Source organism: Oscarella lobularis, chromosome 10 (genome assembly GCF_947507565.1).
Source record: "Oscarella lobularis chromosome 10, ooOscLobu1.1, whole genome shotgun sequence".
NCBI lineage: Eukaryota > Metazoa > Porifera > Homoscleromorpha > Homosclerophorida > Oscarellidae > Oscarella > Oscarella lobularis.
This window is the reverse complement of record NC_089184.1, coordinates 2,031,078-2,046,960: the sequence shown is the minus strand read 5'-3', so window position 1 is coordinate 2,046,960 and position 15,883 is coordinate 2,031,078. Positions and strand designations below refer to the sequence as shown.

Here is a 15,883-nt window from a genome sequence, read left to right as displayed (position 1 = left end):
TGCAGTTCATTCTGTTTTCTATTGACTCTTTCCTAGCGGGGTACAAAGGTTTTTCCTGGATAAATAAAACATCCACATAACTACGCACGTAAAACCCGGATGTAAAACTTCTAGCCAAACGATTGGCGTTTTCCTAACGGAGTACAATTCTTTTCGCATCGAAAATGAACTTGTTTGCGCTAGGAGATGAGCGAGATCGAAATTATGCTCCGATTTCGGTAATTCGGAGCCGAGAATATTTGTATTTCGAATACGGACTCGTTCTTCGCCTTTCAGAATGGAAGCCGTGCTCTTAGACATTCGAGCAGAGTCTTAACGTCGCGAAACAAGTCTAAACGGGAGTCGATGCAGGTTAAATGTGCACAGGGGCCTCCCTTTTCGAGACTTCGACGAGCTCACCAAGCTAGCTAGCTAGCTAGCTACTACGACTACCTGCTGTAAAATCTTACCGCACGCATTACGGTGTGTTTAGTGTTGATCGCGTCTACGTGCGCGTGGGTAGACTTAAAGTTCAAGTTCAAGTTGCGTAACGTGGGCGCTGCCCCAGATGGTGCGTAGGCGCGGATGTGCGAGGCATACATTTTGTACGAACAAATTAGAACAGTATCTGTGACATCAACGATTTGCATTGCAAAGTGCTACACCACCCGCAACGCATCTAAATCTGAAAATTTGAAGCTGTGTCGATTGATCGACGCATAGTCGCGCGAGCGACGCCAACGTCGTCATTTTTCCCCAAACCTTTGCAGTACTTACGTTGCTGTACCTTTACAATCCGTGGTCGTACTAGTGCGTAAAAAGTCCGTTGCATTTCTTGGGTAATGTGATCTATATGCATCTCAACAGCTTCGTTAGTATATAAATATAGTAGTGGTCGGAAACTCGTGAGTGGGAGACCGTCACTACGTATAGTGTCGGTCCTTCATATAGAGCACTGCGCGTTGGCGAAACGAAAGTGTGGTCGGCCCACGCCCACCCGTGTAGGAAGCTAACCTTCCTGTGTCTGTGTGCGTCAGCGTAACCTGTCTGTGCATGTGCGTCAGCGTAACCGCTGCAATCATCTGCACCAAGTCTTTGAAGGAGTTGAGCCTCCTCTATAAATTGCAGAGCGAAACTGCTGAGCTCAGCATATAGAGACGGAGCTCAACAGCAATTTGTTTGATTGGAATGAAGTTTCTGTTCATTCTCCTTGTAATCGGGCACATGTGTTCGGCTCGTTCGCCCGCTGAGTGCGAGTCAGACTTCCAAATGGTAATTATAACGACTCTCGCTGAACTCGCGTCGTTTTGATAATCAATAACGTTTTCAGCTCTGCAATTCGACTTTATCGGAAGGCCTAGCTTACGTTGTCGACATGGAATTGCCTTTGGCCTTTATCAAAGCTAACTTCAGCCTGTTTTCATTTGACTCGCCACCCGTAGACGTTTTTCTAACTAAAGAAAATCACTCCACCAAAGATAAATCGTTCAGCTTGTACACGTTTCCCCGGCGACAGCGCTTAGGCGTGGGCACAAACGGAAAATTGGAAATTGATCGTGAGGTATAGTATACGGCTTCCTCCCTCCCTTCCTCTCGCAGCGTATTTTTATAGAATAGGACCACGTTTAAAGTTTTAAAACCGTGCGACGACGAGGTGCGTTACTTCCCCTACAAACTTTTGTGCGCTAGTCGCAGCGAAACTCATTTTATTGTATCAATGAATGGCTTCGCTGAAGACGGAATTCCCGTTACCAATTGTTCACTGGAAGGTTTCGGAACGTTTTGTAGGAACGCTACGTTAGAGAATTACCTTCACCTTCAAGTGCAGTATAGCAAGTATTCGTACTTGACTTGGGAAAAGTGTCTTCCGTTCCGCAAAGGCGCGAACGCCGTGGCCAAGTTTTGTAATGAGTCGTCTGTTCATTCGGATTTAATGACTGTAGAACCGCTCCAACCGGCTACGGAACAGCCGTCTGTTAGGCCAAAGCGTGGTGGTTCATTTCCGTGGATTTTCAGTACACTTACTTCGGTTATGAATTTTGTTTTGTTTACTTATATCTTTTTTTCGCAGATAATGGCACGTGTCGTGTAAAAAGTCTAAAAAAGACTTTTACACGTGTTATCTGCAATTCGTCCAATTCTTCTAATGTTCTTTGGAAAGTTCAAGATGTCAAGTCGTGGGCTCGAGTTCCCGAATGCAACAATGCAAATAGTGACGTGTGCCAAAGGAAAGTTAGTAAAGGTGTGATGCTACACTTCACGCTCTCAGCTACTTCGAGAAAGTTCAAATGCACTCAGGCTGCCATCAGTGACCGAGACGACGAATCACCAAAGTGTTCTTTCTCAAACAAGCGTCAAAAGGAGACCACACAAAAATATTTGTAGTTGTAGTATAGAAGCATGAAGAAACTCTTACGTACGTTGTCGCTATTGTTTCTAATTCTAGTTCTTCGTCGTTCCGCTCCTCTGAACCGCATGCCATGGCGTACTTAAGTGAAATTCTTTTGCCTACAGCATTGTAAATTTATCAATAAAAGTTTGGACACAATGCCGTTCCCTCGTATCATGAGAACAGAACTTAATGCTGCGAGGGCCCGTATGTCCGGGTAGGGTAAACGTTTTTTTCTTGTTTTTTGTTGATAAGCCGCTTACCCTACCCGGACATACGGGCATCAGACAAAAAAGCAACAATCTCTCACTGGCAGTATCTCAGAGGTCCTCTACGTTCTTCGTAAATCTATCTGGCTGTCTGTCCTCTGTTTTGTGGCGGCACACATAAAGCCTGTTTTCTAGCTAGGTCAGTGTGACGGTAGTATGATAGATACTGCTATCCACAGCAATCACGAACCGTTGCAGATGAACGAGCGCAGTATTCAAGAAAAACGAGAAGAAAGGGAAAACAGCTTTGTTAACAGCCACATCCTTAAATTTAAATACAGATATATCGATAACCAGAAACCACGCCACAACAGTTAATTAATGGGAATCTTAAAGCTCTACGGCCCTCTACCGAAAAAAAAACAAAGGAAATCTATTGAAAAAGAATTAGTTCCACGGCTCGTCCACTAGCTCCACTTTCTTGCCTCCGTGCATCTTACCTTTGACCATTCTTTTCGCTGGGCAACTCTTGTATTCTTCATCGGATATCTGAATGGTTTCCAATGTGGCCAGGCATTCTTCAGCTGACGGCCTCTTTAAGCGATTGAGGTCAATCATCTCTAGACAAAGAAGCTTCATGATAGGATGGCGAACACTTGTTCCCTGAGCCATTCTCTTTTTTGCTGCCGGTTGCTCTCCCGTCATCAATTCGACGAGCGTCACGCCGAGGCTATAGACGTCGGCCATTTTCGTGTTGTGCTGACCTGGTTCGAGCCTTTCCGGAGCAACGTAATCCGGACTCATTGGCCCAGATGACAGACTGGAGACTTCCGAAAAGCGAGCTGCTCCCAAATCGCAGATTTTCGCTTCCATTACTGACGTGACGACGACGTTCGTCGATCGAATGTCCCCGTGGAGAATGTCGAGACCGTGAAGATAAAAGATTCCAGACGAACAGCCGACTGCGATGTCCACTTGTTCCCTCAAAAATAGACGTCCGTCGGCGGCGACAATGACATCAGAGAGAGATGCTTCGAGAAGTTCGGACAATATACTCAGAGGGATTCCATCTTGAGTGATGACGCCAAGCAAAGAGACGACGTTCGGGTGATGCACGTGACGACAGATTGAGATTTCTTGTTCCAATCGACGAAGATAAACGTCGACGCGAAGGAAATCGTAAAACGTTTTCACGGCCACGTTGCAGCCACGCCAACGACCCACGCGAACGTCTCACATTAAAAATAAAAACAATAGTCAAGTCATAGGTCACTGTAGTTACCTCCGTACGATCCCCCGCCGAGTTTGACGTCACCTACTTCAACGTCGGTCGAAGAGATTTTGAGAACGTCTTCGTATCTGCTCAAATTTCGTTGCGCTTCTTCGGACACGAGTCTCTCCGCGTCGAGTTGTCGCTCCAGTTGAGCACAACGTTCCGAAGACCTTCCTAGTGAGGGATCATATAGTCTATGAGTCACAGATTAGTACTACAGCATCCTCTTACTCAAATCAGTTTCTGTTTGTGTAGATTGCTCACGAAGGTACCGACTAGCTTCTTGCACTTGTGCCATTCTGTGTTCGTGTTCCCGAAGAATTCTATCCTTCTCTTCTTGCAGATTACGAACGAGCTAATGCAATGTAAGGTAGCATTTCTTTATGAACAACACTAATCCCACCAACCTGTTGAGACGAGCGAAGACTCTCAATGAGATCGCTCTCTTTTGCCTGAGCGGAAGCTCTCGCTTCTTCTGCCGTATCAAGACGACGTTGGAGCTCCTAACGCAACGTGTGCTCACTTTATACACTAAGAGTCCAGCTAACCTGAGCAGAATCCTGATACTCGTGAACGAACTAAAGCAATAAACAAATTAATTCACTGTCTAACAATAACACAGCTATTACCTCTTGAGACGCGCGAAGAGCTTCTGCGAGACATTCCTTCTCCGCGCAAGCAGCATTCCTCTCTTTTTCAGCTTTATCAAGCCGACTTCGCAGCTCACCAACAAGCTGATAAATTGTAAACATTGGCTCCAAAAAATAGTCTTTAGTGAGACCTGTTGAGGCACGTCGACAGTTTCTCCTTCCAAGCAAGAAGCGACTTCGTCTTCTTCAGTCTATCATCATGCAGGGTATATATCGTGAAAGAGAAACAATCTTAAAACAAACTAGCCTGTGAAGAGTCATAGGAATATTCTGTCGGAATATTCTTTTCAGCCTAGGAAATGTCAAATGTTTTTCTAATGTTCGATTCTATGAGGACGCATGCCTAGATGTACCTCACGTTGTAAAATTGCTCTCACGTTTTCACTCACTTGAACTCCTTCGTCTGCAGAAGAAGCAGCCTACAATAAAAAACTCATATCAAGACGTCATAATATTTCTTCTATGCATGCTTTCCTCTCGTCCGCCGAAAATCTTCAAAAGGTTTTCAGTCAGTTTGCCGAAATTTTCAGATTCAGCAATTTCAATGGCTCCTCTATTTATCTACATCACTCAGAGATTAGAAGCGAAATTGTCTTTCATAGTACAGCATCTCACTTTGTCCTTTGCATAAATATTGCATCTCTTTACAATTAAAATATTCATGACTCTTTCTTTACCCCAGTAAATAGCTTCCAAAAACGGCGTTCTTCCCCACTATCAGTAAATTTCGTTATCATTATAGCTTGCTAATAAATCAATACGTCATTGACGGCTTCAATGTCGGATCCAACTGAAAGCAAGTATTTTGCAATTTCAACTTGATTCTCTCGACATATCCAATGAAGGGAAGTGTTGCCCCACTAAAAATATCGTATGATTCTTTGAATAGAAGCCACAGTAATTTTATCTGATTAACGTCCGGGAATTAATCACGATAGCATAAATGCGGCTACTACTTTTAAGCGTTAAATTGAATACCACAGAAGATTTATCATTGACATTTAATCCCAGTCCAATGAGTCGTTTAATAATTTTCAAATGGCCGATGAGACTCGCATATGCCAAAGCTTCACCATACTACAAACACACAATGAGTAATGCTTCCCATAACAGTTTACTTACCCTCCCCTTTGCATGAATGTTGCATCCCTTTTCAATTAAAACTTCCATCACTGCTCTATATCCATTCTGAATGGCTGAGAGAAAGGGCGTCCTTCCCTCCTATCAAATATTCATTTGGTCACCATTGATTGCTAATAAATAAATACGTCATCGCGAGCTTCTATGTCTGCTCCAGTTGAAATCAAATATCTTGCCATTTTAGCGTCACGTGCCAAATGAAGGCAAGTTTGTTTCCACTGTAAATAGAATCGAGGTTTTCTATTTTCTGGACTTGACTATTCGTCGCACCTCATTTGTCGCTGTCTTCCACTTTTCCGGATAACGTCGAACGTAGGAAGACACGGTTTCTTTATCTCCGTTTTTGATAGCCGAAAGAAAGGCTAGTGGAAACAGACGACCACGTAACCCGTAACCGTCAGTTTGCAGCGAAGGAATAACAACAACCGTTAGCAGTATTTCCCATTGTAAGAGAATTGCGGGGACTTTTCCCAGATGAAGAAACCGATGAGGAAACCGAGAGGAAACTAAGGACTTCGAGGATGCGCAGTGAGCCAGTCCCGTAGACAATGTCCCTGCCAATCAAAACAATCTGCTCATGAGGCCGCTTATGATCGGGTCCAAGAATTTTTGGCGAGGAGAACCATAAATAAACTACACATGATTTTCTTACACTACGACCTGACCTTTTCCTATAGCTGTTTGGCTTTTTCTAAATTCTTGTTCATCTACAACTTCGAGATGAATCTCTATGAACATACCGTGATACGGCTCTGTCCCCAGGGCTCTGTCTCCATAAAGTTTGAATCAGAGCCCTACCATCCGTGTCGCAATCACCAGACAATTAAAGCACGCTAATGACGAGTGGCCTCCATCGCAAAATCTGTTTTGTACTGATCTGCGGGCTGCCCGCCTCTGGAAAGACGACCTTGGCTTTCGAACTGAAGAAGCGATTCAGTAATGGTGAGATGCAGTCAGGCTTCGACAGTCCGTTACGTGTATCGTGCAGAAATTCGGCTTGTGCTTCATATTTGCTACGACGACTTTCTTAAGGAAATCGAATCAAGCGAACTAAGAGACGGCGACTCGAGCTGGAAAGTACGTCGCCAACAAATTTTGAGAAGCGTCGAAAATCTCGTTTACGCCATCCAAACTGGTGGCAAGTCATTGGAGAAAGAGGAGGACAACGAATTTTTTGCAAAATTCGTCGCCATGGTGATTAGTAAATCGCCCGCGTCTGACAGATTACTTTTCCGAAATGATGACTCGAACGAGCTGCGAACGTTCATTCTTCTGCTTGACGACAACTTCTACTATCGTAGCATGAGAAACGAATGCGTTCGTCTTGCCGAGCGACTGCGCTGTGGCTACGTTCAAATTGCGATTGCGTGTCCGGTAGACGAGTGCCTGAAAAGAAATAGGGTTAGATCTAGAGAGGCGCGCGTGCCTGACGACGTCGTACAGAGGATGAATGAGACGTTCGAACCTCCGTCGGAGGAGGAAACGAGCACTCTCGTCGTTTCTTCAAATTTGGACGAAGAGACGTTGGACTCATTGGAAACGATTCTTGCAAAGGAGTTGGATAATCCGCGTTCGCTAAGAAGAGATTCAGACGAGGTGAAGGATATGGAGAAGGCGGCGTCTAGAGCGTCCAATTCTGCCAGCACGATCCACGCTGTAGACTGCTATCTCAGAAAATGCGTATCAAATGAAATACGGCTAAGCAAACCGTCGGCGTTGAAAGCAAATAGTGCCCGGCGAGCGATATTGAAGGCCGTTCGCAGCGGCGAACTTTTGTTCGATGGTAGACTTAGTGGGGGCGATTTTTATGGCGCCGTCAGTGAAATGTTTAGGTCCTACATGTCATAGTTTATTAATTTTGTACAGGTGCAATGTGACAGCGATTTCGACGATGATTTCAATGGTTGCTTTGAGTGAGTAAGTTTGAACTTGAAAGCACGTACAGAGATTACATAAATATTAGGAACAAACGTGAATGAAATATTATTGTCCACACAAGTAATTAAAACACGTCAACAAGCTACAGCTATGAGCTAGGAATGATAGGAATCTGAAAGAACGACATTGTGACGACGATTAGAGCCCTCTCCTTCGAACTGTCCCTTTACCATTCTCTTTATCGCCGGAAACCCGTTTTGTGCAAGTTCCTCTCTTTCTCTATTCAAAACAGCCAAGCACTCTGAACTGGTAGGCCTCTCTCTCTCGCCGGAAATCATTCTTGAGCAAATCAAGTGCAGACGACAACGACTTCTTACTAGCATCAACTGATTATTCCTCTCTTCGGGAATAGGGCCAACCCCAGTGAATATTTCAATTAGTGACACGCCCAGACTGTAAACGTCGCTAAGCAACGAGCTGCGTCCCAACATGGGTGGTATTCGTTCGGGAGCAAGATATTGGGGACTTAGAGGCCCGGCCGATTTGGAGCTCTCCACCAAATGAGCCGCTCCCAAATCAGCCACTTTGACTTTCATATCCCTTGTCACCAAGACATTGGTCGGACGAATGTCTGCGTGAACGAAGGGACGAGGGTGAAGTCCATGAAGATAAGCAATAGCTGATGTCATTTGTACGACGATGGAGAGCTGCTCGTAATGAGAGAGATAGCATGGAGATGAGTGAGCTGCATCAATGACCTCGCTCACTGATCCTTCAAGCAATTCGGAGACAATTTGGAATGGAACTCCATCTTCCATCACAGCACCGCATACACGGACGATGTTGGGATGATGGAGTCGACTCGCCGTCAGAACTTCTCTTTGAAAGGCCGGAATCGTTCTTGGCGTCGTTATGAGAGAGTGGAATTTCTTTACAGCAACTGGAATCCCGTGCCAACAGCCAATTATCACGTCTAATGTAGTACTGTACTATACTACTACTGTAATTACGTAATCAATTCTTTCGTACCTGCATATGCTCCAGAACCGAGCTTCTCATCAGTAAGGGAAACTTGAGTCTCACGAATGCTAAGCACGTCAAGGAACTGATCCAGATTTTGTTTCGATTCGGCACAAGACGCTTCAAGTGTTCTTCTAAAGTATATTTAAAACATATCGTTTGTAGTTTGTAGTTTTTTACACTTGAGCTTGAAGAGAGTGAGCTATTTCTTCTTTCTCTGCCTCAAGAGCCCGACATTGGGCTAGCGATTCAGCTCTTCAAAAAGATACCACCAGGTGATAAAAATATATCATACTTCTTGTTGCACCTTAGAGCGGCTATGTCTCTCTCAAGAGAAATTTGTAGAAGAGACCTAAAAAGACATCTTATCTTGAAAAAAACGTTCGTTGCAAGTTCCTTGCCGCTGTTCGAGAAACTCTTTTGTAAGACGCCTTCTTTCCTCTTCCAGAGCGTGGAATTGGCGCACTTCAGACTGTTTTCTACAGTATCAAATGAAACATTATTAAACTACAATTTGTATACTTGGTAACATTTTACCTTTCACGGCTTGTCTCTTCTCTCACATCAGAAAATTCCATTCTAAAAAGAACGTCGTCATTTCTAAAACAAACGTCTGAAAACAAGGACCTCATTCTTTCTAATTCTCTTTGAAGTTCTCTAACGTGCAAATCATTTCCAGATGCTGTTGATGCCAATGTAGATGGAGAATCTGAAAGTATTTGAAGTTCAACTTGAAAGTAAGACTCGTTCGATCGGCCTAGAAAAGTAATTGGCAAAAGAGTTTTAATTACCTTTTTAATACAATACCGAGAGTAAACACTATTAAAATGTCTTTTAATTTTTGATCCCAGTCTCTTCCACCCAAGACAATTACCCGAGCAGACCCATCTTGATTCTCCACGCAATAGAGATTGTGAAACCAGATAGGTGCTATTCCCGAGTTCAACTGAAACTAATTTACTCTTTCTAAAATTTGATCTAGTTAAATTTAATTGATTCAGTACCACGTAAGATTTCTCTTCGTCAATATCAATAACGTAGGCATGGTCGGAAAATTTGCATTTTTCGTACCCACCAATGACAAGAAGGCAATTTCTTTCATTGAATGCTGTTTTTGACAACCGGCAGATTCTATGGTGCGAACGAGCGGATACTTTTGAAAAGTAGTTGACACGAATCCATTTCTAAAGCCAACATAACAATGATTTCCAAACGTAACAATGATCAATTTACCTTCTCTCGCAAATCAATCACAAATGCATCATCAAAATACTGATCCATACCATCTTCTCCTCCGTGAAGTATTCCTCGATGTTGATCAATCGTTTCCACGGCAGCGCTGTCACGTGGCTGGGGTCTTCTTCCACTTAATTCAACATCCAACCAATATCCTAATCATCAACAATAGAATTATATTATACCTAGATTAGGCTCACCTCGTTCTCTTCCCTCTTCAAAAACAAATTCGTAAATCTCATTGTTTACACCCGAGGTAAATTGTGATCCTGATTGGAGAGGAAATGGAGGAATGTACCCGCTCCATCCCCCAAACATGATCATTCTTTTTCCAATGGCCCACAAGCAGCAAGAGGAGCGTTGATATGGTTTCTTTCCATTAATTGGAGTGGCTACATGGATCCATTTCATTTTTTGGGGATCCAAACCGAACAACTCTCCCAGATAATTCCTGTCTTCTTTCATTCCCCCGTACGAATACATGACCCCATTAATGACCACGCATCGTGCTCCGACACAAGGAGGGGGAATATTCTTTCCTTCGGCGAAACGGCGAATCCATTTCTTCTCTTCTTGAACATTGCAAGTCCAGACTTCGTGGCGAGGGAAAAAGTATCTCTTGTTTCTTCCACCGAAGAGATGCAATTCTTTTCCGATCAGCGCGCTTTCGTGATCAGATCGACGATCAGGTACAGGTAAGGACTTCGCCATTGTTCTTTTTAGAAAGGCCCGTATCTACCGGGCGACTCCATTGCGTGGAAATTTTGGCGATTTGACGCCTTCTTTAGCACTCGCCACGCGCGTCGCCAGCAATGCTAATTTTTTATTTTATTGTCAGTCACAAGCAAGTCAATCTGTAGACCTAGCTGACAGCTAGCTGTGGGCCCATAACCGGCCATGACCTGGGCCAGCGAAGAATTGGGGCAATCCTCCTACCTGTGTTTGCGCCTGCTACGGATATGCCGTCTTCAGGAACCTCTACTGTATTCCGCGAACAATGGGCTGTATTTCTTTGTTCAACTGGCTATTATACAAAGCATCCCTGTGATGCTATAATTCGAAGACACGAATTCATTCACAGATTTTGGACGACACCAATTCGTGCGTGGACACATATGGGTGAGGGATGTCGGATTGAGGGATGTTCGATATTTCTCGTCGTTGATTCCATTCACTCGTGAAAAGATTCAAACACTCGATCACTTTGTGAGAGCAATAGAACATCTTTCCCTTCGTTCCCTTCGATTCTAGTAATGGAGCCGACCACCAGAGTTGTACGGGTGGAGCCCGTATAACGGCGGAGGGAGGCTCTCTCAAACGTGATCTTAGGGCCGGAAGTGTCTGTCTGTCTGTCTGTATGTATGTATGTATGTCTGTTCGTCACGCTCGGTATTGTGACGTAACATAAAAACCCGTTTTTTCGTACAGCGCATGCGCGACATAGGGCTCGAAACGGTGACCCGAAAAAGGCGATTTACGGCGCGAAAAAAGCGTTTTTTCTATGACAAACAGAAAAAATGTTTAAAAAACCTTATTTTAAATTGCACTGTGCTATTTTCCGTGTTATAAATGCCCTGAGAAACCGAAACGACAGTTTTGATTGTCACGCTCTGACGTCACAATCAAAAGTATCCACTCATGCCGTATGTGCGTGGGTATGTACGCGTGTACGGGTAACAGGAAATATGACCCGTACACATGCATAGGTCCCCCTCAAATACAGAATACAGAGCACATTATCAAATACACTAGAGAATGATGGCCCGGTGTTCACCGTGTTGCCATCCTGCAGAGCCTCCCACCGCTTTCCGTACGCGAGTTCATTACATAGTGTGACGTCATAAATTTTAATTTTATGTTGCCACATATTCACGTAGTCATCACTGCCCTTAGCCCCTACAGCTCAGTCCTACCTACATACTGTACATATCTACATAATTTTAAATGTTTTTCTAATTAGGCGCTTTTCTGACGTATTGTATTTCATAATTTTCTCTGCATTTGAAGACATGCTTGTGTACGGGAGTGTGTACGGGTTATATTTCCTGTTACCCGTACACGCATACATACCTACTATAAACTGTACATGAGTGGATACTTTTGATTGTGACGTCAGAGCGTGACAATCAAAACTGTCGTTTCGGTGTCTCAGCGCATTTATAACACGGAAAATAGCAGAGATCAATTGTAAACAGGGGTTTCTAAGCATTTTTTCCGTTTATGAAAGAAAAAACGCTTTATTCGCGCCGTAAATCGCCTTTTTCGGGTCACCGTTTTGGGCCCTATGTCACGCATGCGCTGTACAAAAAACGGGTTTTTAGGTGACGTCGCAATAGCGTGACCGACAGACAGACAGACAGACAGACAGACAGACAGAAAGACAGACAAACATACACTTCCGGCGCCTAACATCACGTTTGAGAGAGCCTCCCTCCGCCGTTATACGGGCTCGCAAACTGCGTTTGCCACCCCGTACAACTGCGGTGGTCGGCTCACTACGTCAGAAAAGCGCCTAATTAGGAAAACATTGCAATCATGCAAGTATTTACAGTATGTACGTAGGAGTGAGCTGTAGTAGCTAACGGCTGTAAGGACCACGTGAATATGTGACAACATAAAAAATTATGACGTCACACTATGGTATGCACTCTCGTACGGTAAGCGGTGGGAGGCTCTGCATGATGCAACACGGTGAACACCGGGCCATCATTCTCTAGTGTCATAACAGTCCGCTTATGATTGGGTCCAAGAATTTTTGGCGAGCGGAACCCTAAATAAAAACTAGAGAATGATGGCCCGGTGTTCACCGTGTTGCCATCATGCAGAGCCTCCCACCGCTTACCGTACGCGAGTGCATAACATAGTGTGACGTCATAGTTTTTATGCTGTCACATATTCACGTTGTCATTACAGCCGTTAGCTACTACTAGTACAGCTCAGTCCTACCTACATACTGTAAATACAGTACTTGCATGATTGCTGTGTTTTCCTAATTAGGCGCTTTTCTGACGTACAGTACAGTGCGTGCCAGCATAAATGGCCACAAAACGCGCGCTAAGATCACTGTAGATCACTCGCTGCAAGACATACAGTGTCACTGTGTGTCAACGAAAATCGCTCTAATGCCTATTTTAAACAGGGATGTCAGTTTGACTTTTGTGGGACGTACTCCCAAAGATTTAAATTTTTTGCAAGTTTAGCGCGCGCTAATTTTGTAAAGGAAAGAACATTTTCAAATTCGCCGATAATAAATTTCTAAACAATGCACGTGAGAAGCCATTTATAGAGTGAGTTTCTTTCTAACTTGATCCCTAACGGAAAAAAATGCATTTCTATTTACGTCACGTGACATCCGTTTCTTTCCACCGAATTACTGTATTGAAAATCAAAGATAATGAAGTTTTAGAAAATGGTATAAAGTGACAGATGAGTTTATGAAAGCCGTCATATGTTGTTTGAAACTGGAAAAAAAACGAACTTTTCTGTGTTCTTAGCAAAACGTATAGAAACGTTGTCTGCGGTGAAATCAAAACCGTTTTCTTACAAAATAGACGTAAATAGAAATGCTAGACTTCATTGGAAATCCTTGATGTGACGATCAAACGTCAAAACTACGCCAAATGTAAACTACGCTCTGAATTCCTCGCGCGCTACTAAAAGTCCCGTTTGGCCATTTATGCTGGCACGCACTGTACTGTATTTGATAATGTGCTCTGTATTTGAGGAGGACCTATGCATGTGTACGGGTCATATTTCCTGTTACCCGTACACGCGTACATACCCACCCATATACTGTACATGTGACTGGATACTTTTGATTGTGACGTCAGAGCGTGACAATCAAAACTGTCGTTTCGGTTTCTCAGCGCATTTATAACACGGAAAATAGCACAGATCAATTGGAAATAAGGGTTTCTAAGCATTTTTTTCGTTTCTGAAAGAAAAAACGCTTTATTCGCGCCGTAAATCGCCTTTTTCGGGTCACCGTTTTCGGCCCTATGTCACGCATGCGCTTTACAAAGTGAGGGTTTTTCTTATGTGACGTCACAATACCGAGCGTGACGAACAGACATACAGACAGACAGACAGACAGACAGACATACAGACACTTCCGGCCCTAAGATCACGTTTGAGAGAGCCTCCCTCCGCCGTTATACGGGCTCCACCCGTACAACTCTGGTGGTCGGCTCCATAAACTGTTAAGTTCTACACAGGATTTTCTTACACCACGACCAGACCTGTTTTCAACTTTCCTAAATTCTTGTTCATCAATGAACTTGGAGATGATCGTATCTTACCGTGATACCATAGATAGTATAGTACACACTATACTATATATGGTGATACGGCTCTGACTGTCCCCAGGGCTCTGTCTTCATAAGAATCTGGTTTGAATGACGCAATGACCCTGAGCTCCTAAGTTCCCCCCCGGCAAAGAGCTGCTCTGAAAAGCTGCGACAATTAATTAATTGTGGTTGATTGGCTATCTACTGTATCACATGCACTGCCTACCCGGATTATTCGAGTCCTCTTCGTTCGTGCGATGGCTTTTCACCTTCTCTTCCTCTCAGCGTTACTTGCTCTATCCTCGGGCGACCTCTTTCGAGTCGATCCGCCGTGCTTTACTCAAGCGGGGGCCCTCCCTTTTCCCAAATCTTACGTCGTCTATCACCTCGCTGAAACGGAGAAAATAGCTGTCGACGGGCATCTCGATGAAACGGCGTGGTCTGGAGTCCCTTGGACCGATCGATTCATCGGTAAGAAACGAAAAATCGTGAAGGAGGAGGAAATGACGCCTCGCGATCTCAGACATTCAGGGCAGTGAATTTACAAGACCTCGATTCGATACGATGGCAAAGATGCGCTGGGACGACGAATATCTGTACGTGGGAGCATACATGCAGGAAACGGACGTGTTCGCGAATCAGACGGAGCACAATTCGGTTGGTGAGTCAAAAACAACCCGGGGGTCTCCAAGCAACCGAGTTTTATTAGTCTTCTATGATAACGATTTTGAGGTGTTCACTAATCCCAACGGAAGCACGCACATGTGAGAGCGACAATTTGAATGAAGTCGTTCTGAGAAGGTTTGATTTATCAGGTATAAGGAACTCGAGATCAACGCTATCAACACTACGTGGGATTTGGAGCTGAACAAAGTAACCGGAACTGGACAGTGTGCAAGTAGTTTCGTTTGAATTTAGCCATATATGAATGGTGGATCGCCGAATAGCAGCTGGGAAATGCCCACTATGAAGTCAGCTACTTTTGTTGACGGTCCAATCAACAATCCTTTGATAAAAAGTTAGAGACTATATGCTATACGTTTATGGATTGTATTTGGTTTGGATAGATCACTTTTGGACTGTTGAAATGGCTTTACCACTGAAGGATTTGGCCAAAGACGCCACTAACATCAATGTGCCACCCAAAGAGGGCGATCAGTGGCGAATAAATTTCAGCAGGTAAACAAAACGAAAACATTCCAAAGTGCCAGATCGTTTCAAATTAATTAATTATTTAATTAATTAAGAGTCGAGTGGCACGTCAAAAATGTTGGACGACATTATGAAAAGGTACCTGTATTTGAAAGCAAGTGCACACTTCTAGCTCACTCGTCTTATTGTAGGTACCCAATGTTCCTGAAGACAACTGGGTATGGTCGTCTCAGTACTCCATCAATATGCATCTACCAGAAAGGTAACCTTCTGCTACATACTCTGCATATTTCCACTAATACTTGTACTGTACGATGGTAGATGGGGGTTTATTCAGTTCACCAAGAATAGCGTCAATAGCACCACTTTTCAGTTGCCCTCTTTTTGGCCAGTGTATGTGGCCCTGGTAGCAGTCTATGACGCTGAAAAGGTACGTCTAGTTACAGGGTAATGGCAGGATGCAAGTACTCTAATTGTATTACGCAGATATTTTATGCTACTAATGGCTACTTTACTGGCAACTTGACGGCACTCGATGTGCCGCAATTCGTTTTTGATGGCAAGTGCAGTGGCGTCCCCGTGATCAACGCTGGCCCTACTTCCTACTCGTTTGAAATAGCCGTTCATCCCCGTCACCCGGACGATCTCGTTGGTCACATCAGGACCGATCG

At 44.0% G+C, this 15,883-nt stretch overlaps 5 protein-coding genes across 6 annotated transcripts; 3 read left to right on the top strand and 2 right to left on the bottom strand.

Annotated features, from left to right (window-relative positions):
• The first annotated feature begins 95 nt into the window (after positions 1–95).
• On the top strand, positions 96–2,519 carry LOC136192469 (uncharacterized). Its single transcript, XM_065981095.1, has 5 exons — positions 96–218; positions 277–1,251; positions 1,310–1,540; positions 1,592–1,994; positions 2,051–2,519. Exons 2-5 carry the CDS (start codon positions 1,168–1,170, stop codon positions 2,362–2,364), a joined length of 1,032 nt encoding a protein of 343 aa, XP_065837167.1. The 5' UTR covers positions 96–218; positions 277–1,167; the 3' UTR covers positions 2,365–2,519.
• A 378-nt stretch (positions 2,520–2,897) lies between these two features.
• Positions 2,898–6,461, bottom strand: LOC136192342 (uncharacterized). 2 transcript variants are annotated; one of them, XM_065980886.1, is made up of 19 exons: positions 6,381–6,461; positions 6,306–6,331; positions 6,067–6,194; positions 5,911–6,002; positions 5,769–5,858; positions 5,623–5,721; positions 5,479–5,577; positions 5,262–5,360; positions 5,116–5,214; positions 4,977–5,061; positions 4,854–4,921; positions 4,748–4,792; positions 4,632–4,691; positions 4,480–4,584; positions 4,399–4,428; positions 4,258–4,353; positions 4,082–4,205; positions 3,860–4,024; positions 2,898–3,809 (listed from the first exon to the last, which is right to left on the bottom strand). In XM_065980886.1, the coding sequence occupies exons 1-19, from the start codon at positions 6,414–6,416 to the stop codon at positions 3,025–3,027; spliced, it is 2,331 nt and encodes a 776-aa protein (XP_065836958.1). In that variant the 5' UTR covers positions 6,417–6,461; the 3' UTR covers positions 2,898–3,024. The 2 variants fall into 2 exon arrangements, with proteins under 2 accessions (XP_065836958.1, XP_065836960.1); XM_065980888.1 differs by having other exon boundaries at positions 6,293–6,331; positions 6,381–6,426.
• A 7-nt stretch (positions 6,462–6,468) lies between these two features.
• Positions 6,469–7,964, top strand: LOC136192344 (L-seryl-tRNA(Sec) kinase-like). The gene is made up of 2 exons (XM_065980890.1): positions 6,469–6,582; positions 6,629–7,964. Exons 1-2 carry the CDS (start codon positions 6,477–6,479, stop codon positions 7,486–7,488), a joined length of 966 nt encoding a protein of 321 aa, XP_065836962.1. The 5' UTR covers positions 6,469–6,476; the 3' UTR covers positions 7,489–7,964.
• LOC136192343 (uncharacterized) lies at positions 7,493–10,611 on the bottom strand. Its single transcript, XM_065980889.1, has 11 exons — positions 9,975–10,611; positions 9,772–9,929; positions 9,543–9,722; positions 9,346–9,490; positions 9,166–9,295; positions 9,076–9,117; positions 8,940–9,017; positions 8,846–8,890; positions 8,719–8,793; positions 8,548–8,672; positions 7,493–8,491 (listed from the first exon to the last, which is right to left on the bottom strand). Exons 1-11 carry the CDS (start codon positions 10,483–10,485, stop codon positions 7,674–7,676), a joined length of 2,307 nt encoding a protein of 768 aa, XP_065836961.1. The 5' UTR covers positions 10,486–10,611; the 3' UTR covers positions 7,493–7,673.
• A 3,681-nt stretch (positions 10,612–14,292) lies between these two features.
• Positions 14,293–15,881, top strand: LOC136192199 (uncharacterized; the record flags this gene model as incomplete). Its single annotated transcript, XM_065980721.1, has 10 exons — positions 14,293–14,531; positions 14,584–14,721; positions 14,770–14,824; positions 14,876–14,933; positions 14,979–15,078; positions 15,128–15,239; positions 15,308–15,354; positions 15,408–15,474; positions 15,534–15,642; positions 15,699–15,881. Coding segments are annotated over exons 1-10 (1,083 nt in total), but the record flags the coding sequence as incomplete, so codon positions are not given.
• Between the last annotated feature and the right edge of the window lie 2 nt (positions 15,882–15,883).